This window comes from Neophocaena asiaeorientalis, unplaced genomic scaffold, assembly GCF_003031525.2.
Source record: "Neophocaena asiaeorientalis asiaeorientalis breed wild unplaced genomic scaffold, Neophocaena_asiaeorientalis_V1.1 scaffold123, whole genome shotgun sequence".
Classification (NCBI taxonomy): domain Eukaryota; kingdom Metazoa; phylum Chordata; class Mammalia; order Artiodactyla; family Phocoenidae; genus Neophocaena; species Neophocaena asiaeorientalis.
Window position 1 is genome coordinate 13,804,975 of NW_020173666.1, and position 24,368 is coordinate 13,829,342.

Below are 24,368 nucleotides of genomic sequence, written 5' to 3' on the forward strand. Positions count from 1 at the left end.
CTTGTTGATTAGAAATGGAATCCATCCATGGGGGTCAACGTGTGATTGTCTGGCCAGTGCTAAATGCAGCCCGAGGCACCCTACACCCAGTGGTCAAACCAAAGGCACACTGGAGTCAAATACTGTGATGTCCCTCTAAACTTAGAATCTCTCACGCGAGAATTTGTTCAAGAAGGCTAAACAAGACATCTATGGAAAAGCCAGCTGCCGGTCATCAGGGGTCATTCCCTGTGGTTTCAGGAGCGGGCAAGCCCCCCTCCTGAGGTCCTAAGTCTCTTGCATCCCTGTATTATTTTTACCTTATCTCCTACCTTTGGCCTTTGTATATTGAAGATATTCTGTTACTCTGGTTCTAAGGATAATTTAGAAATCAAAACTTGAGCATAGATCTGATAATGACCTGCTCCAGCATTTTATCATTACAACCCAAGTTAACATAATGTCTGTTTGGATTTTAATGACTAGGAAAAGCTAAAAAAAATCACTTGGTTGGAAGCTCTTCGAAAGTATCTAATTAGGCTAGAGTTGTGCTTTCTGCAAAATGAAGCAATGTGATCCCTTCCAGCATTCCATGAACAGTTGTTTGAATCTTTTATCAGATTGGCTTTCTGCTCATGCGAAGGGGAGTAATTCTCTTTGTGTAAAAATGACTTGAAATTTAAATAAAAGTGACTTTAAAAGAAAATTAACAGGATGGGTACACCTGGATTTATGAGCATTTAAAAATAACTTTAAATATGTACACTTAGGAAAGAAAAAAGGAGATGCTTCACTTGTTCTTGGTAGATTGCCTTAGGACAGACGTAAATGCTTGTGTCTTTGATTCAAACTTAGTTAAATTTGACAAGAGATGGGTTTTAGGTCTCCCTGGTAACTACAAACAGCTTTTAGTACTTTATTTCAGGAAAAAGTCTTCAGCCTGTGACGTTCATTGGCTTTGGTACGTGCCAACCTCTCTCTAGACACAAAAGCATATCTCAGACCCAGAGCTGTTTTGGCAGCAGGCAGCGAGCTCAGAGTCGATTAGGAAGCACCAGCCCCAGGAGGCAGGGGTCTGACTCCTGACTGTACGTGCAAGAGTCAAAACCAAGCCCTTCCATCCTTGTGACTGCAGTGTCTGTTCCCTACTGGGAACCTAAATGTGTGTGTGTGTGCATTTCTTGTAAAGGTATGTAATTTGTTTATATTAATTTCTTTTGTGCTTTTGAAAGATGGCAGGCTCCCAGTCATAAAAAGAGAAACTAGGCTAGGTATTTCAAGCGGGAAGGGATTGAATAAAAGGATTTGGGTTTGAGCTGTTTTGGAAAGGTGAGAAAAGCAAGGAAGGACAGCTCCTGCAGAACCCCTGCCCTGCTCCACAGCATTACAGAGCCTGTGGGTCCTGTCCATTTGCCCCTGTGTAGCCGGGGAGTGGTTAAAAGCACTGACTGTTGTCACTGCTACAGTTGGAGCCAGTGCTGCTGCCACAGCCAGAAGCAGAATCGCCACTACCTGCCTTCTGATCTTGCACCAGCGCCCCCTACTGGCAGAACCTAAACAGAACCCCTGCTGGCAAGGATTCTGAGAATTGCAGTTTCCACTCCTCCAGCATCTGAGATGCAAAACAAAGTATAGAGGACTGACAATATGTGGTCTGGATGGTATCGTAGTGCTTTAGAAACTAAGTTATCATAGCACTTTAACCACTTAAACATTTACTTTATTTTACTTTATTTTATTCTATTTATTTTTTATTTTTATTTTTTGCGGTACGCGGGCCTCTCACTGTTGTGGCCTCTCCCGTTGCGGAGCACAGGCTCCGGACGCGCAGGCTCAGCGGCCATGGCTGACGGGCCCAGCCGCTCCGCAGCATGTGGGATCTTCCCGGACCGGGGCACGAACCCGTGTCCCCTGCATCGGCAGGTGGACTCTCAACCACTGCGCCACCAGGGAAGCCCTAAACATTTATTTTAAATTAATTTTATTGTGATACAAAAAAATCCTTTTTGACGATTTCTTTTATGGGAGAGTGAAAAAGATCACTGTTTTTTTTAAAATAAATTTTTTTTTTTTTATTTATTTATTCTTGGCTGCATTGGGTCTTTGTTGCTGCGCACGGGCTTTCTCTAGTTGCAGAGAGCGAGGGCTACTCCTCGTTGCGGTGCACGAGCTTCTCATTGCGGTGGCTTCTCTTGTGGCGGAGCACGGCCCCTAGGTGTGTGGGCTTCAGTAGTTGTGGCTCGCGGGATCTAGAGCACAGGCTCAGTAGTTGTGGCGCACGGGCTTAGTTGCTCCACGGCATGTGGGATCTTCCTGGACCAGGGATCGAACCCGTGTTCCCTGCATTGGCAGGCGGATTCTTAACCGCTGTGCCACCAGGGAAATCCAAGATCACTGGTTTTATATTAGAGAATATCTTTGTGTTTAAAGAGTATTTCGGGGTATTTTAATTCACACAATTCAAAAGCAGCTAAGTATGTTCATAAAGGGATAGCTCTTGCTGGGCCTTGCTGTGTCATCTATGAAAACCATTCCTTTATCTTTAGTTAACCAAGTTATCTGAAGCTCAGCTGGAGGATTTGAGAGGTTATATTTGACACTGGCTGACATTTTTCTGTGTCAAAATGCTTTCTCTGGTGGTTAAATCACCTGTTTGACCTCTGCGGTTTTATATACTTTAATTGCATCCTTTATGTGTTTAATTCTAATGGGAAATGATTTCAGATAAATAATCATCTGCAAGTTTACTTAAAATGAAATTGCTCTGCTTTGGAAAACCAGTACCTACATTGACAATAAATCTCTTTTAAGTTACTGCTACTATGCATATATGTGTATATTCTTACTTCTTTAATCTCCATAAATCTTTTCAGTAAGTCTATGAAGTGAGCCAGCTACTACTGATCCCAGTTTTTTTTTCCAGCTGTGTTAGTCGACAGGTCATTAGCTGTAGAATCAAGACAAGTCAGGTTCTATAAATAACTATTATTACAGTTTGCTTATGAATATGTATCTATAAGACCACTCACAATTCCTATTCCAACAGCATTAATTTTCTCATCATGCTACAGTCTCGAGCAGTGGTCTTCACACTGAGGCAAGCATACCATTTGGAGGTGTGCAGAGAAAAATCACAAGGTAGAGGGCCTGGCTACTTTGAAGGGAATCAGTTTTCAGAGCCTCAACGCACATATGTCCAAAATGGATCTGTCTGAGGATATGTACATGATGAGGATACAGGTCTTTTCCTAATATCCTTCTCCCCCTTTGCGGAAGGACTCCTACGTCTCTTCCATCTTCCTATGATATATTGACCTGGGGTTTGAAAACCTGTGGGGAACCAAACAGTGGGACAGTTTGGAATATTGGTAAGAAAGTAACTAAGAAAGAAAGTAAATACCCTAATGATTTGATTAAACAACTTTGTGTAAGTCTGGTGGTTTCCGTTTCTTTCCTGACAGCAAGACTGTAGGAGTCTTAAATGGCATGTTGGTTAATAGAAAAGTTAAAAATAATTTTGGTGATAGATTATTCTGTAAATCTTGGCATTGAGAAGGAAGCAAAAGGATTGAGTAACAATACTGTAACAAAACTCTCTCCATTCCCATTAATTTATTTATACAGACAAGTTTTCTTGGCACATAAATTTATAAAAATGAAGAACAGGAATAGAATTGATGTTGAGCCCTAACTCATTCTAGTAATAAAAAGTCTTCAACCACAGATTACATGAACTAAGCGGAAAACCCCGGGCTTTTTTAACATTCTTCTAGAAAAGGGGCAGTGCATTTCCAACAAAATTTTACTCCTGAGTAATAATTCTTTTTCAAGATTCATCATATGTTACGTTTTTGTCAATTGTGTTCTAAAAGTAACTGTTATAACCCAATCAGAAAGGATTCTAATAGTTAGAAACATTGTCACAGAAAAAAATGTTAATTAAACGTCAATTTATGTACATAATTTATTACATGCAGAAGTATTTATTTACCTGTCCATTAACATAATACACATTAACACAAAACACATTTTCTACATAAAATATTAGGATATATGTATGTGGGAATGAAAATAAGAATTCAAAGAGAAAACAGATTAGTGTCAAATTTTAGGCTATTGAAGAACTTGTTTTCACTGGATGATGGTAGGCGTCACGTGGCTATAGTACTCTATCAGATACAGTTGAAAGAACGATTGAAAAATGTCAGCCTTTGTAATGTACTGAAAATTACATCCATGGCAGATAGTGAAACTGATAAAGAAGACGTTTATATATCACTGTAGAAATATCTATGCGATACACTTAAAATTTTCATTTAAGGAGCACGTGAGCAAAAATGTTTAAGGATCACTGGTCTGGACAGATGATCAGGTGTCTTGAGGGTAGGCATTGCCACACGTCTCCGTCTCCCATGTGTTTTCTTTGTTTTCCCAGTTTGACCTCGTGTGTGTCAATGCGTGGATGCTGGACCTCACACAAGCGATCCTAAACCTGGGCTTCCTGGCCGGGGCATTCACCTTGGGCTATGCAGCGGACAGGTAGGCATGGGTATGGCAGCCAGTTTACATCTAGAAAATGATGTGTACCTATGGAGAGGAAGATGTTTCATGTTAACTATTAGAAAACTATTCTTGCTAATTTTGGAAAAAAATCTGAATTCCTCCACTAAGGACATTCATACCTGTTGGGCTGCACTAATGCCTTCCTTTGTAAGCTTCGTCTCCTCACCCCTTGAACTGTACAAAAGGTTGGGGCTGCTCCCCTTGGGTCTGAATGCATCTGAGAGGAAACACAGAGCAGCGAGGCCGTGACTTCATGGCGGGGCCCACGGCTGGCTGCTTGGATGCCGTGGAGGTGATTCCATGGGCTTCGGTAACTCGCTGATCGCGGTTTGATGAATTCAGTCATAAGGTCGCCCCCTTACAAATTTGTTTCATTTAATTAAAACAAATTTTTGTATTTAGTCTACAAATTAAAAACTCTGCAAAAAAAAAAGTTTTCCAAAAACCATGAAAAGAATTTGATCTATTCTTGAAGATCCATAAATACACAAATATACCAGTTAATGGCAGACACAAAGTGAGTGTATATATTCAAGACAGTCGTGCTCTCTCTTCAAATATCCCCGTTTCAGACATTATTGATGTAGGTTATTGTACTCCTGTTTAACTGTCCCTTTATCCCAGTTCTCAGTATGAACAGACTTGCAGTGATTTAACAATTCTCCCTGTCCCCCGTGTCTGGCTTACCGTTGCTCCCAGCACTCCAGCCCAGCATCAGTGGGTCAGCGTGACCCTGCTCGCAGTGGGCAGGGCTGGGAGTGTCTCTTGCAGAGCTGAGAACAGCAGTTAATTGGAGAATTCAAGACAAAATGCCCCCAATCCTGTAGGCAGTTGGTGGTCTGCACTTGACCAGACCAGGACTTCAAAATGGGTAGCACCTTTGGTTCCTGTCCCTTCCTCTGTCGTCTTTTTCTTGTGTTGTCCCCCAGCCCTCCTCGGCATGTGACGTCCTCCTTAATCCTCTGTGTCTGGTGCTCTCTCCCTGTCTTTTATCTGTGTCTTTCCTACTGTTTCTCCTTACAGCCTTTTCAATTCATTTTTCCTTCCTTAATCTTCCGCACACAGCCCTCTCTTTCCTAACTGGCTGCCATTTGGAATTGAGTTACAGATTTTCAATATGTATTTCTTTCATTTTGCCGTTACTCTTCCTAATTTAAGCATTAGGTTTTGCTTCTTCGGCATGTTTCTCTTTCACAGCCAATCAACATATCTTCAAACTAAAGTAACTTGACCAAAGGAGGGGGCTTTTCCTACCTGTGTTCCAGGAGGGGCTGAGCATCTGTCCTCAGGTGTGACCCGGTACTTTGGGGAGGAAGACAGAGCCGTGAATAATGCTGCCTCACCTCGGGGCTGACCATCTTTCAGCTCCTTCAATCTCTTATGTTCTTGAAGGAAAGGGCAAGAAGCAATTTAGTAGGTCCTATATCTGTGAGAGGAGAGTGGGAAGGGCAGTGAGTGAACTTAAAAACCTAGGTAAACCGAGACTCCTTGTGTCTCCACTCTGAAGCGAGATGCTGTGTGAATTTGTTGGAAATTTCTATGGGAAAATGTCTTTGAATCAAATCTCTCAAAGGTCGTTGATGACAGGGCTTCACCAGCCAATAATCTGGCACAGCTATACTGAACCACTTAGCATCAGACTCTCAGAATATTGCCGGCGGTGACCTGTGTCTTTTGCCTAAGCGCTTTAATAATGGCTACGTAAATGGTGAAAGTAAAACACAAAACTTAAGAACAAATCACATTTATTGTGAACTTGACAGTTTGTAAAGGGCTTTCACATTAGCATCTCAGTTTGGTCTCTACAACCTCACTGTAGAAAAGATAAAAGAAAAAAATAAATCACAAGCAAACAAACAAAACCTGCATCTTGAATTGCTTAAGGAATTCACCCAAAGTTGCGTGACTTGAGCCAGAAGGCCAGGCCTTCTGGCTGTCATGATCATTTTGGCTTCTTTCTGTCCCTTTCTCCTCTGACCCCACCCACAGAAATGCTAGGAAGTGTCCAAGCTGTGCCACTGGAGTGACTGTATGGGAAAAGAACGTTGTAATGGAGAGGGTCATCTCTTTGGAAACTGCAATCCCAAAGGATGCATTCCACGCTTTAAATTTTGTAATGTCATTTCAGAGGCATATGTTTTCATTTGCCCTGGCTTTGCTATAAAACAAAGCGTAGCATTTTCAGCAGTCCTTGACATGGTAATAATGAACCTATAAAGGACACAAATTCTGCACTTAAGCCTACTTTAACAACACTTGCAGTGAGAGTCTTCTCATTGTGTTGAAGAAAACGTTTAAGGTAATCTCATCCTTTCTCTTTCTCCAAAAGGTACGGCCGAATAGTCATTTACTTAATATCCTGTTTCGGCGTTGGCATTGCTGGTGTTGTGGTGGCATTTGCACCCAACTTCCCTGTGTTTGTGGTCTTCCGCTTCCTACAAGGCGTGTTTGGAAAGGGAACGTGGATGACTTGCTACGTGATTGGTAAGACCTGGCTACGCCTCCTTGTCTGTTTGAGAACCAGGGTTAGGTGGGTGAGAAGTGCCGCTGGTCAGCCTTCCTCCAGCAAGTATGGTGAGGCTTCACTGCTGCAACGTTATTTCTGCAAATGGGAGGATGCAGGGGCAAGATGCTGACTCTTTAGAAATTAAAGTTCCATCTTGTTTTGGGAACCAAGTATGGACTCTCACCAAATACTGGGGTGAACCACTTTCTAGCACGGCCATACTGTTATCACATGGTTTCTTGCTTTGTTTTCTTAGAGATTAATCTTTAGAAAAACTTCAGTAGTTCCTTGAAACTTCTTTTTTTTTTTGGCTGTGCCATGTGGATTGTGGGATCTTAGTTCCCTGAACAGGGATTTAACCCAGGCGCTCAGCAGTGAAAGCACAGAGTCCTAACCACTGGACCACCAGGGAATTCCCCCTTGAAACATTTTTAAAGCATTTTCCATGTATTTCTGTGATACAGTTTGAGGTAACATTGCTGTGCTCTCAAATATTATTTCTTTAATTCTATTCCTTCCGCACAAGTGGAGAACTTTTTGCCGTGCAGGAGATATGACCTGAAAATAAGAAGTTCATTTGTAACCCTTTGCTATCTTCCATACCTAGAAAGTTGGACGTCTGAGTGTGAAGGAGAGAAAAACTTCTCTTTGCTCCTATTACTGGGGAAGGTCCTGGCTGCTACCTTTCCAGTAGTGTCTGGGATAGGCACCCACTCTAAGTCGTGGTGGATTTGTGACCAGGGAAATATGAAGCCTCCTTTTTGATTATCACCCCAGATCTGTGAGCTTCCACTCACTTCTGTTACTGCTGGACAGCCCCTCTTTGGGGTGCCCACTTTGGGGACCCTTTGAATATCTTTTTGTGGGCGAGGAAGGAGAGAGAGAGCTGGGGGGACTGATGGTTGATGGCTGGGGCAGAAGGGATAACTTTGGACTATGAAGCGTTTTTAAGGAGACCCCAGTCTAGGTGAGTTTTCCTAGTTGTGATCTTAGGGCAGCAATAAGGTAACATATGCCAAGATGATCAGAATGGAGTTAGGGACAGATAGAAACAGATCAGCAGGAGGGGAGGGGAGGAAAGGATGCCAACAGTAAAATTCCTCATGTGATTTTCAAAGAAATATCACACAAATGAAAGGTCCGACACTGTGGAGAGAATTATCATTTGATAGAAACTCTCTTGTGATAGTGAAAAATTTATCTGTAGAATCTAATGTTCATGATGAATCACCTAAAGAGACTGTAATATGCAAATCTTTAAAGACTGTGATAAAATCTAGCCACTTTATTATATTTATGTTTTGATACTTACAATTACTTTTCAAAATAGTCATCGTCTAAGCTTTCCTAAAACCAACACGTATATTCTTTGTGTACCCGGAAGGGTGCTAGGCTGGGTGTGTAGGAGGATGGCACGTGCTTGTTGATAACGCAGAGAAGAGGGGGAGAGGAAGGGACCTGAGCTGTCTGGGAAGCACATCCCCATCAGGGCAGTGCCTAAGGAAGCTTTGGGATCTTTGAGAGTCCTGTATAGTATTCTAGCGCCGCTGATGGATGGATGTCACAGGTGTAACGTCTGTGTTTGTGTGTTTGTCTGTTTGTTTTGGAGCTGGTCTTGAGCTTCCCTAACCTCTCTGTTTGTTTTCCTTCAGTGACAGAAATAGTAGGTTCAAAACAAAGGAGGATTGTGGGAATAGTGATTCAGATGTTCTTCACCCTTGGAATCATAATTCTCCCTGGAATTGCCTACTTTATCCCCAACTGGCAAGGGATCCAGCTAGCCATCACGCTGCCCAACTTCCTCTTCCTCCTTTATTACTGGTAATGTGGTTTTGGTCATTATCAAATTTATTCTTATTTCACAGAAATGTAGAATCTATGCTTCCAAACCAACACGAAAACGAAGGCGAGATTTTCTAACATCTCCAGAATGGCTATGGGCTTTGCGAATTTCTAGAGATGATTTATTGGTTTTTGACTAATAGTTATTATTAAATTAAGAAAATTGAAAAACACCTTTAAAATAGAGTATTAATTATGTTTTATTATTCTGTAATCTTTTTATGAAAACTACAAGGCAACAAACCATATCTGCCAGTATGTCAACATGCAGTTTAAATGCAGTGAACAAGATTTGCTTGTCTGTATGTTTTATTAAGCTAATTAATGGGACTCAGGAATTCTCAGGGGAATAAGAAAATGTGAAGAGCATCAGAAAATTAAGTTATCGGAAAGCTACAGATGTGTGCATTTGACTCCTATTAGAATGAACATATTTTAATCATCCTCTAATCTAATTTTAATATATGAGCAAACCAGTTTACGTAAATTGGGTTCTTGACCTTTTCCTAAATGTTCATTAAATCCCAGTTTTTTTCATCTTCGTAATTGAGGACTGCATATTCTAAGACAGCCTTCTCGCAAGAGCAATGTAATATTGATTATTTTTATCGTAAGCAATGATTCAATTATCAAGTGAGCATTTTTTCCCACCCGTTATAAACTTGCAAAGATAATCTATGTTTCAGAGAGCCAGTTCTAAGCTCTCAGAATCTCTGAAACATGTATCTGATCGCAAGATCCATTTCAATAGAGAAATTCAAGTCATAAACTTTTAAGTTTTGAGATACGCAGGCATAACTCAAGACTTCTTTTCACCAGGGTGGTTCCTGAATCTCCCCGCTGGCTGATTACTCGGAAGAAAGGAGATAAAGCATTAAAAATTCTGAGGAGCATCGCGAAATGCAATGGGAAATATCTCTCGCCAAATTACTCGGAGGTAATCTTACATATTACTAGTAACAAGTATTGTTAAAGTGGGTGAATGAATTTGTCACTTACGCACATATTATCAAATATATGACTAATCATTTTTAGTTTGACTTCAAAAAAACCTTGGGAAGAATCATGTGGTGTATTAAAGAAGAAATAATTGCAAAGTTGTAATAGCATTATAATTGAGGTGAATTGGTCATTTAATCCATATTTTAATAGTTGCACCAAGTTACTTGAACTACTATACTTGAATCACCTACTGTAGGCCCCATAGTAATTAATCATTCATTCATCTTAATTGGACGAACTATAAATCTTTTCTTGACATTCAATTTAAGTCTAAAGATTTGTCTTTAAATTTAGTCTTGGAAGTATTGTCTCTGCCGACCAGAGCTTGGGCAGTAATGTAATATTTCAACCTTTAGACTTAGACATCCTGAATAATCTGCCCTCCCTCCCTCCCTTCCTCCCTTCTTTCCTTCCTTCCATCATTCCCTCCTTCCTCCAGCAAAGGCTTTTTGGGTGCCTCTGTGTCACTGCATTAAGAGAAAAGGGGGTTGTGTATTAAAAGCTCATTCTTGTCTTTTCAAAGATTTGATATGCAGCCGAAGACATATGCATGTATTTGAAGCAACACCTGAATAATTAGAGAATAACATATAAAAAAGATATGATTTTTGCTTTAGCTGAAAAGACTAAGTGAATGCAGAATAACAGAGGATTATTATAAAAGGAATATTTAAGAATAATTTTTTAAAATTTATTTAATTTATCTATTTTTGGCTGAGTTGGGTCTTCGTTGCTGCGCCCGGGCTTCTCTAGTTGCGGCGAGCAGGGCTACTCTTTGTTGCAGTGCCCGGGCTTCTCATTGCGGTGGCTTCTCTTGTTGTGGAGCACGGGCTCTAGGCACGTAGGCTTCAGTAGTTGTGGCATGTGGGCTCAGTAGTTGTGGCGCGTGGGCTTAGTTGCTCCGTGACATGTGGGATCTTCCCAGACCAGGGATCGAACCTGTGTCCCCTGCATTGGCAGGCTGATTCTTAACCACCTCAATGCCAGGGAAGTCCATAAGAAGAATTTTTAAATGTTTAATATTAATATTGCTAACATCGTTTTCTTTTGTAGCATTCAGTTTGTCTTGCTAGAAACGTTCTGATAAAAATGGGTTTGTGGGTTGTATTGTCAACTCCCCAGCTTCCTAGCTCCCCAGAACCTGGTCGGTTATTTTCGGATTTCTACCTTCTTCTTTCACTCTTACATTAAGTAACAAGCAGTAGGCTCTGTGTATACAAAGGTTTCAACTGACCAATTGTCACTGTTGGAAGTAGATTAATGATTTACCTTGAGGTTTACAGGTCATAAAATATATGGTAAAGATAAAACGTGATCGGTTCCAACCATGAAGACTAGTTGATCCTTGTCAGTCTTTGACTGAGAACATTTGAGCTGTGCTTCTAGGGAAAATAACATCCCACTGCCCTCTCAGCTTGCTCTGGTCACACGAGCCATTGGTCTGCACAGCTGGATCAAATGAATGATACTTTGTACTCAGTTTTAATGGCCAAATGAGTATTTTTGCTATTCATTCATCAGTATCCTGAAGACGTTGCACGTAGTCCCAGAGCTAAGCATGTGTAAGATCTAAATCAAGGTTTTAAGAGTGTAGAAAACATAGTGTGTGCTGATGGCGTATGAAAGAAGATGCTGCATTAACCGTGCACGTTGTGTGTTATCATGAGTGTTGCTGAGAAGCCAGAGGATGATTGCCAAAATAGCTGCTATTCCACATCCTATGAGTGTCCAGTCCAACACCCACTGACCCGCTTCGAATTCATGAGCAGGATAGAGATCATTTCAGCAGGGAAGTACTTAAATGCTCTACATCATTGTGATTGTAAATGATCGGGAACTATGGATCCGATGGCTTCCAAGACACTTGAACTCTAGTTTTTAGCAGTTAGATGATCTCCATTTGAAAGTCAGGTTTGGTGAGACTTCAGTTTCTCCAGGACTTCAGTTACTCTAGGATCCTAGCTACCACTGTGGGCATAGGATCCTAGTGATAGGTGTTGTGATAGGTTGATAGGCCTCTTCGGTCTTTTTTTAATCCATAGGTTTTCTTTTTCTAGCAACTTTTTTAGCAACTTTGGTGGAGAATGCTACGGGGTTTTCTCTCTGTTGAGTTTTCTGAAGTCCAAATTTCACTGATTACATCTCTTCGGATCCTTTAACGTGACCCTTTGTCTTGTATTCCCTGTGATGGAATACAACTAAATAGAACTAAATTGGCAGTTAGATCTAGAGTTAAGCAAGTTCAGGTTTGTCATTTTGGGCGTGACTACTTCATAAGTGGCTTTGTACATTTCCATTAAGAGACACCTAGTGTCTCTGTGCCTCTCTATTCTTTTGTGATGTTAGCTGCCACTGATAATCATTGCCTGGATTTATCCATTCATCAGAGATTGCAAATTGACAATATTCCCATTTTGTCATTATTTCTTCATGTGTTACTGGAACACTTATATCAAGACTAACTTATCCCATCAACTGAGATGACTCTGACATACAGTTCCTATAGGAAAGGCAGGATATAGGCATAATTCTTTCTTTTCAAATTAGCAAATTGGTTGCCTGAATTCTCGAAGTGATCAATGCATTGTGGGCTGTGGGGTTTTTAAGCCTCATTATGACCTCCTGCATTTATACATACTGTGTATGTTTCAGTCTTCTGCAGTTATTGTTATTACCCCACTGATGCTCAAATTGCCCCCGTCTTTGGACAGACAAGGCTCATCTTTGCTGGTTCCTGAGTCCCTCTGCCACACCTCTAGTAGTTTCTGAATGCTTCCTTGCTCATTAGCACGACAAGATTTTCCAGGCTTGTCTTGTAAGTTCCAGTCTCATGCTTGTAATCCCCTGCTTCTCAATGGGGGCTTCAAGTTTTGAAATAAATGTCTTCAAACTGACCCTGTCCATCTCCAGCCTTTAAAAATACAACCGAAGTAGAAAGGCAAAGTATTGTCTTTAAAAAGAGAAAGAATTTTAAAACGTAAAGACGTTGAAAGCACTTTGCTAATAGCTGAACTCAGTCAAATTATAGGCCAAACCATAGTTTTCTATTTCAGAGACATTAATGTTTCCACAAAACATGATAATGTGTAAAACCCCTCTTTCAGTGCTCAGAAATACTTGTAGGTAGTACAGGCATTTGACTTGAACTCCAGCACTAGCACCAAGGCAGGATCCTATTATAGTTTTGGGGGGTAATGCTATCAATTACTCCTCTTTTGGCCACTGAAGGAACTACTGCCCATGTCAACAGTAGGACCACCAGGAAACCTTACGGTTACACAGTCACCTCACACCTTCAGAAACCCTCCGTTGCCTTAGCTGGTATCCCCGCTCTCTGGATATAATAACATCAAGGCACCCGTGCCCAAGGCTGGTTGCCCAGTGCTCTCCTTACACTTTTCACGGGACCTCTCTTTGGTAAATCCTGACTTTTGGAAGAAGTTATTACCATGTAAATGACCTCATCCCCCAAGACCTCTCCAATTCCCACCTCATCCTAGGGGTGCACATCCTAGGCTGCAGTGAAGCTAGAATGAATTAGAAAGAATCTGCTTGGTAGCAAAGCGGCCCTAGGAGATCTGGCAGGTCTACCCTCCTCTCATCACAATAGCCTCAGCCACCTCCCAACACCAGCCTGTTCCATCACTGACACCAGAGGTCCTGGTCTATTTTAGGCCCGAGATGCAGAAGTGGTGGTGGGGTACCAGTTCAGAGCAGAAGCTGTAAAGGCATCACGAGTTTCCGACAGCTCTTTTGCTCTTTCCTTCTGCTACAAGAACAGCACATCCCAAACTGGAGCTGTTCCTTCAGCGTGGGTCCAGAATGAGAAGAGCTACAACTTGGAACAGAGCTATAGCAGCTGACCTACAGCTGAGACGTGGAATGTGGCCAAGAAATCATTGTTTCCCCTGTAAACTACAGTCTGCTAAATGTGTCTCAGTAAGCTACACAGATTTGAGGGTGTTTGTTTTTGCAGCCCAAGCTAACTAATGTAGCTGATAGTAATAGTACTGGTTCAGGTGCCAAAGTAGGGTTTGGTGATCCAACGCATTTTTTGCTATCTAGATGACGCTGGATTGTGGTAGATTAGATTATTGTTTGAAATAGTCACATCTTCCCCCTCGTTTCCAATGCATGAAGATACTTCCTGGCTCCACTGATGCGGGGCAGAACCATGTAACCTGCTCTGGTCTCCTGATGGCTGAAGTGTACGGCCTGCCCTTCGACTTCGGGCTTGGCCGTTCAGGTTGCTTTGACCAATGGTAGGTGACCAGATGTGATGCAGTAGAGTCATGAAATGTGCTTGGGCTTGATCTCTGGGCTTCAGCCAGCACTGTGAGAAGAATATTTCCAGGTTCTCCTACTGACCACATAGAAGGCTAAGAGACATTTGGAGGAAAGCTGCTCTAGCAAAGTCTCCCCAAACCTAGATCAGCAGTCTCCCAGCCAGCCCACAAATGTGTGAGCTCAATGAATGCTTATTATTTTATGCCACTCTGCTTGTTACAGAGCATTATTTATCAAAAGTCAACTGATATCCTGATTAAATAGCCCTTGTCACTTACTGACCTGGATTCTACAAATACATAGGTAGTAACTCTGGCAGTAGTTTGGGTTTCATTTTTTTAAAAAAAGATTTTGAAGATGTCTCTCCCCCCGTCTTGTCTTCGTGTGGGATATGCTCATGGAAAATAGTAGGCTACAACTCTAGTTAACAAAGAGGCTCTAATACTACCGAACTGAATATGTCCGTATTTGTTGGCGATACTGTTATGTTCTGTTGACTCAAAAACCTATAAGGCTTGATTGTAATTTCCTTACTTGTATGATACGCTTATATAGTTCATTGCTCATAGCTAATCACAGTTTATTGAAATGTCAGTCGTAGATGTTACACTGATAATCATTCATGCATAAACACACTCATGGGCAATTCCCATGGTGACGTGTTTGGGTGACATCAAGAACTGATACTTGAGCTTTCTGATCGCAAAGGGGACATCATCAATATAAATGATCCCACTCTGGTGTATTTCCAAGATTGAATATATTAAAACCTCCTTAAAAAGTGTCAGGCTAATTTTTAGGTTACCTTAGTTACCAGAGAGACTTCCAACTCTTAATAGCTGCCATATTTCCTATATTTTAATGAACCGTCACAGAGGCATCAATATTGCTCCAGAGAGGGACTTTCCAGCTTTGGGAATGTCTGTTTCTGACATTTCCTTTCCAAAGGGGATTTTTATAAACATAATTTTTGTTCTTCCGAAAGAGAAACCACACCATGATTCTGGCTGTCATGAAGCTCATGTGAGTTGTGTGGTATTTTTGTCCAGTTGTGCTGTCTTTGTTAGTTTTCGTGTTTAATTATTATCTCAGACTTGAAACTTAAAAACTCTCCCATAGAATTCATTTCAAAAGATCCAGAGAAAGTAATTTAGGCCCAGGCAGTGACCGTGTCAAGAGTGGGAAAGGTGTGAGTCTGGAAAATAGTAAAAGACAGTGGGAAAAAAAGTCTCTGGAAACTTGTACATTACTTTTCCTTAACAGAAGTAAATCTTCATTCTTTGACTTCACACAGAATAAATGATTCCAGTTCTACCAGCAAAGCCGTCATCCTTAACATGACATGTTAAAATGATTGGTTTCATATGCTACCACCTTAGCTTTAATTTAGAATATTCTTGAATGCATAAAAAAGTCAGGACACTTCATATGCTAAACAGAAAATGGATCTTTGGAGCTGAGAAATAATTTAATAGTACTCTAGTTAAATCCATTTTTGGAAAACAGCCTGAGTTCTATAAATGGGCTATATTTCAATTCTAATTAGTTCCCATGTCTTTAACTTTTTGAAAATAAGACAATATTGCATGAATAGGGAAGAATGTTTATGCTACAATTTAAAAAGCCATAAAAACAGCAGTGAAGGGCCGTTGAATCCAGAGCGAGTTCCTTTCCCAAGCTGGGTGAGTAGATAGTGAGTTTCTTCCACTAAAGGAAATTCGGCCTAAAATCTTCCAGGTCAGTGGGCTCTCATTTCACCTGTACAGATCTTGAGGGAGAGTGATCCAGAGCATCACATGGCTTTAACTGAGCTAGAAATCCAAGTGTCTTATCCCTTAAAGAATGAGATTACAGCCGTGGAGAGGGCAAGGCAGATTTTCAGGGCAGCTCCTCAAAGAGCAGCATTTTGAGTGAGGAACCCTGGGAGACAGACCTTCTCTCCCCTTCCCTGAAATTGACCTTCCAGAGTCCCTCCTGAAATAACTGGGCTATATGCTCTTGCCACGGTCTTAAGGCTTGAGAAGTATACATCAGAACTGTGAAAGAAAAGCACTCAGCATCATTGTTACATAAATATAAATAAATATATACGTAGATATAGTGATACCAGTCAGTCCTGGTGTCTGATGACATCTTTCTAACAAGTAATTGGATCTACAGAACCCAGGACAACTCATGGACTCAGATGGTGACCAGTAGGGTGACCAGTTGTCCTTGTTTGCCCAGGACCAGGAGGATTTCTAGGATACTGAAGTCGCAAAGCTAAATCTAAAGAAAGTCTCAGGCAAGTGGGGGTGACTAGGTCAGTCCTCCCCTTCCCAGCTATGCTTAGAGAAGGATACCAAAGATGTACATTTTCTGGCTCCAAAAGCCCCTCCCAGCCCACTGGGACCCTGATCCCTATGAGAAGACAGTGGGATGCCTGGCCTGACTAGAGGATGGGACCTGGGATTTCCCGATGTCAGATGCAAGCTGCCGGGGCCCCCAGGTGGCTGCCAGGCTTCCTCTTTCTTCCTCAATCCTTAATTCTTTAAAAAAAAAACACACACACACACACAAACACAAAAAACTTTTACAGCCTTTATTTGAAGGTCTAACATGAAGTGATATTCCTTTGAAAAACACACACACTTTATTGATGCATGATTGACATGCAGAAAGCTGTACATATTTCATGTATACAACTTGCTTGATCCCCTGTTTCTACTATAGTTCTTAATCTGGACTTGAACCCTAGTTGTTCGACTGGGGCCCTGGCCCCCTGCTTACTTTCTGCCTGTTCTTTCTGTCAAAAGTGGGGTCCCACTGCTGATGTCTTTACTCATCTGTTGTCATAGAGTTAGATGTTGCCCCTTCTGACAAGTGCCTGATCTTTCTGGAGACTGCGGCTGCTGAGAACCCGTCCTCCAGGTGGGTCCCACACGGGACAGCAGTGCTGGCCCACAGGAGACCCAGGTGTCCCCTTCCCCCACTGGCCTCTCTTGGTGTACATTCTTGGTCCAGACACAGAGCCAAAGCACCTCCATTCACCTGGCCTGCTCTCCCTAAAGCTGAGATTCCAGCAAACACTGTAGGCAAAGTGATGTTGGATTATGACACAAGGGGAAGAGTTCCAAGCTCTACATAAGTGATATTTAGAGGCATGTCAACTCCTCTTCATTAGTTACAGAATCTGGGAACAATGGACTCCTCCCTTTTTCCATCTCAAAGGCTGATCCTTGCCCTTCACAACAACAGCCCTCCTGTTTGAGCCCCAGCACCCCTGTGGTGATGCAGAGAAGCATTTGCCTTTTTCTGGCCTAGCCCAGGCCCCAGTGGCATTACGAAGAAAACGAATTAAAATATCAAACAAAATGAATAAGCCACACAGGCTTATTTTATCCTGTTAATATTGATTGCTCTTTTTTGGTGAGAATTGTGAAAATGCCGACTGCGGTTATTTTAATTCTGGGTCTCTCTAATAGAATAAAAAGTGAGTTTGCTTTTGCTCTTGCCTTTTGAACACTTGCCAAGAGAATGGCCCTCTAACGCCGTCTTTGAAATCTTCATATTCTATCGTGTGAGAGAGGAAGATAGCAGCCTTTTCCAGTGTTTTGTTCCTGTGCCACTTGGCCCACTCTTGTGTTTTTGGCAAAAGCAGTCTCTGCAAATCCAAATTGCTGTGCTTCCCTACTGTGAATAAATGAGAAAATACTAGCTCTTTGTGAAAGTGTTCCCTGCTCTGGAGGCCATGATGGGTGCAACTTCCAGAACCCTGCACATCCAACTCCCTGGCAGGAATTCCCGGGCATTATTCCTAATCCAGAGCTGCTGTTGCTATGGCAGTGCTGCTTGCTAGATCTCCAGTCCATTAGGAAAACTGCCTTTTTTCAGGAAATAATCCTAGGAAAAGAGATGCAGCCTGGGTTAAATCATTTAAATTCTCCAGGGCTGGGCTTCCCTGGTGGCGCAGTGGTTGGGAGTCCGCCTGCCGATGCAGGGGACACGAGTTCGTGCCCCGGTCCGGGAGGATCCCACATGCCGCGGAGCGGCTGGGCCCGTGAGCCGTGGCCGCTGAGCCTGCGCGTCCGGAGCCTGTGCTCCGCAACGGGAGAGGCTGCAACAGTGAGAGGCCCGCGTACTGCAAAAAAAAAAAAAAATTCTCCAGGGCTAGGTTGATTGTTGCAGTATGCAGACATGCTCCTTTGATGTAGATAAACATGAGAAAATTGTGCTAACTAGTAACAGAGAAAACACTGGGATCTATTCGCTTCCATCCCTGGAGGTTCCCTCCAGGTAGATGGTATAAAGGTTTCAGGTGCTAGATTCTCAAGGGCTAAATCTTCCCTTCCCTGAAAAAAATAAAAATTAAGATCCATCTTCCCTGAAAAAAATAAAAATTAAGATCCCTCCAGGTAGATGGTATAAAGGTTTCAGGTGCTAGATTCTCAAGGGCTAAATCTTCCCTTCCCTGAAAAAAATAAAAATTAAGATCCATCTTCCCTGAAAAAAATAAAAATTAAGATCCCTCCAGGTAGATGGTATAAAGGTTTCAGGTGCTAGATTCTCAAGGGCTAAATCTTCCCTTCCCTGAAAAAAATAAAAATTAAGATCCATCTAACAGATGGCTGGATGAAGAACAGCCAGGTTGTGTTGCAACAGCAACACTTCTTCATGTGGGTGCAGATATGAACGGGACCAAGCCCGTGCAAGCCAGGGATGGCTAGATTTCTTGGTTTAGAACAAATAATGTGGGTCTGTGCTGTTTTCATTTTTCTTTGAATCTGGCACTATTGGAGGGAAGTATAATTTAATGTACAGAAAGGGGACCTGATGGAGAGGAAGCCTTCCTTCTTCAAATAGTGAATGTACCTTTCTTAAGGTGGCTGTATAAAGGAAGCTTTAGAGTGAAGAAGTCCTTATATCCTTCCCAGGAAAAGGACTTAGGGAACGTTGGGGGAAATGGCCTGAACCAAGGGCACTCTTATGCTAGAAAAGTAGGTCTTTGTTACCATCCCTAGGAATGGGCATGGAGGGGGACCAAAGAGGAACGTTCTGGCTAACACACTCCTGCCTCGTAGCGCCTGTGACCTCAGCCCCGGAGTCGATGGAAGAATCATGCAGCAGTCTGTCCTGGGGGGGCCACTGATCCTTGGGGACCATCAAGTTACTGCCAAAGTCCACAAACCATTTGCAGCCAAGTCTTGTCTGTAGAATGAATGAATACATCTCGGATACATATACACTATTATTTCAGATGAAGGTAGATGCCGTTGTGATGAACAGTGACTAATGAACCGAAAGGCGTTAAGTTCATAGTAAATTTGTGTTATGTTGTCGTCTCAATGAACAGAATTAAAAGCACAATTCCTATCATGTGGGCAACCATTAAATTCTTCGACATTAACCAGAAGTTCTCATACTCAATTAGGACAAGAGTCACTGATCAGTAAGCACAGACAGGATTAGTTTCCATCAGTCGGACAGCTGTTCCCTGAGCTCTGAGAGTTCAAGTTATATGAAGTTCTCAGAAAAAGCTGAAGGACCCCACAGAGTCTTGATAAACCGAATTCTTGACAACTTCCGAGATTTGTTCAGTTTTTTTAAATTCAATAAAATAAACCCAAGTTCATTATATTCTGCTCTTTCACTGACCTTAAGGACAAGTTCTTCCTCTGAAGTAGCAAGAGTTGAGCAACTTGGTGTACAATTGTCTTACTGTCTCTCAAAGGTGGGTGCTTGTTTTCTTTCTTGTTTAGGTTTCAGAGCCAACACACCACTAACAGTTTAGATCTTGAGGAAGACTGAGGAAGGCTTGCTGAATGAATACGCAGCACGATTATGTCTGTGGCCCCAAGAACGGTAGAGATTAAGTACTTACCGCGTGTGTTGATCACTAGGGGAGTCTCCAGGCTTAAATACTTCTCTTTGAAACCTGACGCGGACAGATCTTACCAAAGACAATTCACGTATTCACTCTGCAATTCGTAATCGTTAACATGCTGTATTTATACAGGCTGATCTAAAATTAGCAGGGGACAGATTGGATGGCAAGTGAGTGAAACATGGGCTCCATGCCATGTAGTGTTCTTCCCACAGTTCTGTAAACTATGTGGTACACTTGGTTGTCTAAAAACAACCGGCCTGTAAAGTTCAAGTTGATTATTAGTTACTGCATTGAAAATATTTTTCACCTTGCACCCTGAATCATGGAATATTTTATTTGGTCACCGCATGTTTAGAAAAACCATGTAAATGTAATTGACATGAGGTTGTCCCACAAACGGACACACACCATAGCAGGAATTCATCTTCATTTGTTCACCCATTTATTCAGCAAATAGTTACAGAGCACTGGGTTCAAAACATCTAGTTTTAAACAACCTCTGTGCAATAGTCACTTTCAAAAATGCCTCCCAACATGCATTCAAGGTGCCTTACATTTTCTCTAATTCTCTATGGTTGGTCTTCTTTCTTTCTTTTTTTTTTTTTTGAGCTGTTTTCAGGTCCCTGCTCTAATAGTTCCTTACCTATTCAAATATACTCAGTTTCTTCATATAGATAAGTTTAATACAACTAAATATAAATTTTTCCTCTCATTTAAAGCTGAAGAACAGCTTAAATCTCAAGTGTAGAGTTTGGAAACCGTATCAGTGTGTTTTAATTTTGATGGCATTGTCTACAGAAGGGTATTCTAATTGGGTCTCAGTTAGTACATCTGTTAAGGCTGGAAACTCACCTATGTGTTTCTTGGAATATGATAAAGCAAGTCACATTTCAAAGTTAGAGAGTGAATGCAGTATAACATTAATACACATCACTGTGGTCCAGAGTGAAGCCATGAGACTGAACAGGCTTCACTATCAAAAACCTCCAGAGTCAGAATTCCAGGGATGGTGCGTACCACCCACTCGTGGCTTGTACTTAAAAGCATCTCATCCCTCTCTAAAGATGCTTCTGCCTGAACAATCAAGTACATGCCCGTGAACAATAAGTAACTGTATGCAGAAAACTATTCTGCAAATCAAGAAATAGAGAAGGGAGAAGCTTGCAAATTCTAGAACTCACCGAGGACTGCGATATTTATTGGGGTGCGTGTCAACTGCTCTTTCAGCTGTTCAGCTGTACTTGACTTTCTTTGGAAAATTTCTTAGCTTTCCCCAATGCACGTACATAAACATGAAACTAAGGGCTTCCTGAGGTGCAGAAGTAAGGCAAAATTTGAATAGTTGGCAAGCCTGGAAGCACTGAAAGCAGAGGAAGTTCCAAGCTGACCTCTAAGTAGCTCTGTAGCAGGTGGTTTGGGTGACCGTCATTTTTCTTTGAGCGCAGAGTCGAGTTAAGCCTGTCTCTCTGTGCGTGGTACAGCCATCGTTGGGCTGTGCAGGCCCCTCTCATGTTTGGTCGATTTGATTTTCCCTTCCTCCACTCTCCCCACTCTGCCCTCAACAGGTCCCCAATTGAATGTGCTTGATGTATGCCCTTTGATATTGATGTGTCCTTATAAACCAGAGCTTGTGGTATGCGTGGGTTTAGGTGACATAAATGGCGTTGTGCTGCTCTAGATCTTGTCTCATTTCTTACCTTTTCATGGAGCAATGTTTTAAAGGTCTCCTTGTGTTGCCCACACGTGAGCGCTGCGTGGTTTTCGTCAGTACCTTCTGCTGTATTTCACATCTCCGTCCTCCAAACCTGGGCTGCCTCCAATCATCCTGATAAACGTTTCCATACATGTCCTCTCTGTTTATCCATTCTCTATATAATAGTTTGCATCTGCTAGTTCCAAACTCCTAACCCATCCCCCCTAACCCCTGCCCCTTGGCAACCACAGTTCTGTTCTCTATGTCTGTGAGTCTGTTTCTGTTTCGTAGATAAGTTTATTTGTGTCATATCTTAGATTCCACATATAATGATAGCATATGGTATTTGTCTTTCTCTGTCTGCCTTACTTCACTTAGTATGATCATCTCTAGGTCCATCCATGTTGCTGCAAATGGCATTATTTCATTCTTTTTTTCAGCTGAGTGATATTCCATTGCATATATATACCACATCTTCTTTATCCATTCGTCTGTTGATGGACATTTAGGTTGCTTCCGTGTCTTGGCTATTGTAAATAGTGCTGTTATGAACACTGGGGTGCATGTATCTTTTTGAATTAGAGTTTTCTCTGAATATATACCCAGGAGTGGGATTGCTGGATCTTATGGCAACTCTAGTTTTAGTTTTTGAGGAGCCTCCATACTGCTCTCCATAGTGGCTGTAGCAAGTTACATTCCCACCAGCAGTGTAGGAGGGTTCCCTTTTCTCATACATGTCCCCTTTGGACACTTGAGAGGTTTCCCGTGGAGTATAATGCCTAGAAGTGGAATGACCGGGTCCTGGGTTGCATGCAAGTTTAGTGCCCTAAATAATGCCACATTGCTTTCTGTGTGCACCCATTGAGTGTCCTGTTTGCCCACGTACACATTTGGTACTCTCCAGTTTTCTAATTTGGCCAGCCTCCTTAGTGTTTTAGGTTGCACGTCTCTGGTTACCAGTGAGGCTCAGCACATCTTCGTGCATACTGCTTTGTTATTTGTGCTTCTCCTCTGTGGATTGCCTTGCCATATCCTTGCCCACGTGTATGGAATTTTCTGGATTTGTTGGACTTATTGGATTGGATTTGTCCCCTTCAATTTATAGGATTGCCTTTTATATTCTAAACTTTACCCTACTGTTGGTTTTAGACATTGCGAGTATGTTTCCCTCAGTGTTTTAGCTACCCATTAACTTTGCCTATTTTTTGTTTCATTGACCAAAAATTCTTAAATCCTTAATTGATTTGATACGGTCAGATCAGTATGTTTTCACCTATTGATTGTTTTCTGGGTTTTGTTTAAGAAATCTTCTTCTGTACCCAAAGGCCACAGACATTCTCCTATTGGCTTATGGCTCCATCACATTCAGGCCTGAATCCATCTGCCCTGCTCCCTCAATGCCACTGTGAAGCAGGGATCCACCGTTATTGGTCTCAGTACTGAGCTGATTTTCCGAGCACCAGCTAATAAGCGATACATCATTTATTAAGTTCCCATTTCTGAGTCTAAATTAGTTTACAGCTTAAAACCTGTCTACTATTTTTAAGGAACCCAACAACTCGTAACTTATATATGTACTCCTGGGCTTCAGATCGGGGCTAAGATGCAGGCACCTCGCCAGTGTTATCAATGAATGTCCCACACCTGTGAAGCTCCATGTGGCTGGAGATACATGAACCAGATAATGCACCAGATCACTTAGACCTCAGATTCGTATACAACCAGCAGACAATCACATTCACGCTCTTGGCCTTAAAAGATAAACACACGTTTGTTAGCAAATGCCCAAATATCAATGCTTATCCTCTAAAACACACTTTCTGATTCTGGACTTCGCTATCTAACTGCCCATCACTGAAATGAAGGAGAAATACTCTTCAAAGCCGGAACATCAGTCATGCAAAAGCAGAAGGGATATAATGTCCCCCCAAGATACTCAAGTATTTCTTTAAAAAATGAGGATTGTCTCTGGGAGAACGATGCCTGCTCTGCGTACCTCTCAAAAGGAGGTGACAACGTATGAACATACTTCATCAGTGTAGAACGAGATCATGATTTTCAGACCCACCAACACCTTCATTAAGTGTACTTGGGGGTTCAAATGTGACTTGTTAACTGTTCCAGTCCCTGGGCAGTGGCGTAAGCTCTTAGTCACAAGCTTTCAAGGGGACGGCAGGTCTACCCAGGGCTCCCTCTGCTTCCGTGTTACAGTTTTATGATTTATTTCAGTGATAAACTAATTAGTGCCTGTTGATTGAAAAAGCAGTAGAAATAATCCTCATTTCTTTTTAGGAATTTTAAAGGTGGATTTTATCAAGAGGACTTATTATTTATAAGAAGCAAACAAAATTTCATGAAAATTGCAATTTCCCCAAATTTAAGTTGAAGTCTTAGTTTAATTACTTCAAAATAGAAATATAATACTTAGCATAATAAATTCCTATGAAGAAGAGGGTATAGGGCTTCCCTGGTGGCGCAGTGGTTGAGGGTCCGCCTGCCGATGCAGGGGACGCAGGTTCGTGCGACGGTTCGGGAGGATCCCACATGCCGCGGAGCGGCTGGGCCCGTGAGCCATGGCCGCTGAGCCTGCGCGTCCGGAGCCTGTGCTCCGCAACGGGAGAGGCCCGCGT

General features: G+C 42.0%; 1 protein-coding gene across 1 annotated transcript in view; it reads left to right on the plus strand.

Moving 5' to 3' along the window:
* Positions 1 to 4,405: 4,405 nt before the first annotated feature.
* Positions 4,406 to 24,368, plus strand: part of SLC22A3 (solute carrier family 22 member 3) — a 49,413-nt gene continuing 29,450 nt past the window's right edge. Inside the window, exons 1-4 of the mRNA XM_024747911.1 lie at positions 4,406 to 4,518; positions 6,872 to 7,026; positions 8,701 to 8,869; positions 9,710 to 9,827. Coding sequence (XP_024603679.1) covers positions 4,442 to 4,518; positions 6,872 to 7,026; positions 8,701 to 8,869; positions 9,710 to 9,827 — 519 coding nt within the window. The 5' untranslated portion in view covers positions 4,406 to 4,441. The remainder of the gene's footprint in view (positions 4,519 to 6,871; positions 7,027 to 8,700; positions 8,870 to 9,709; positions 9,828 to 24,368) is intronic.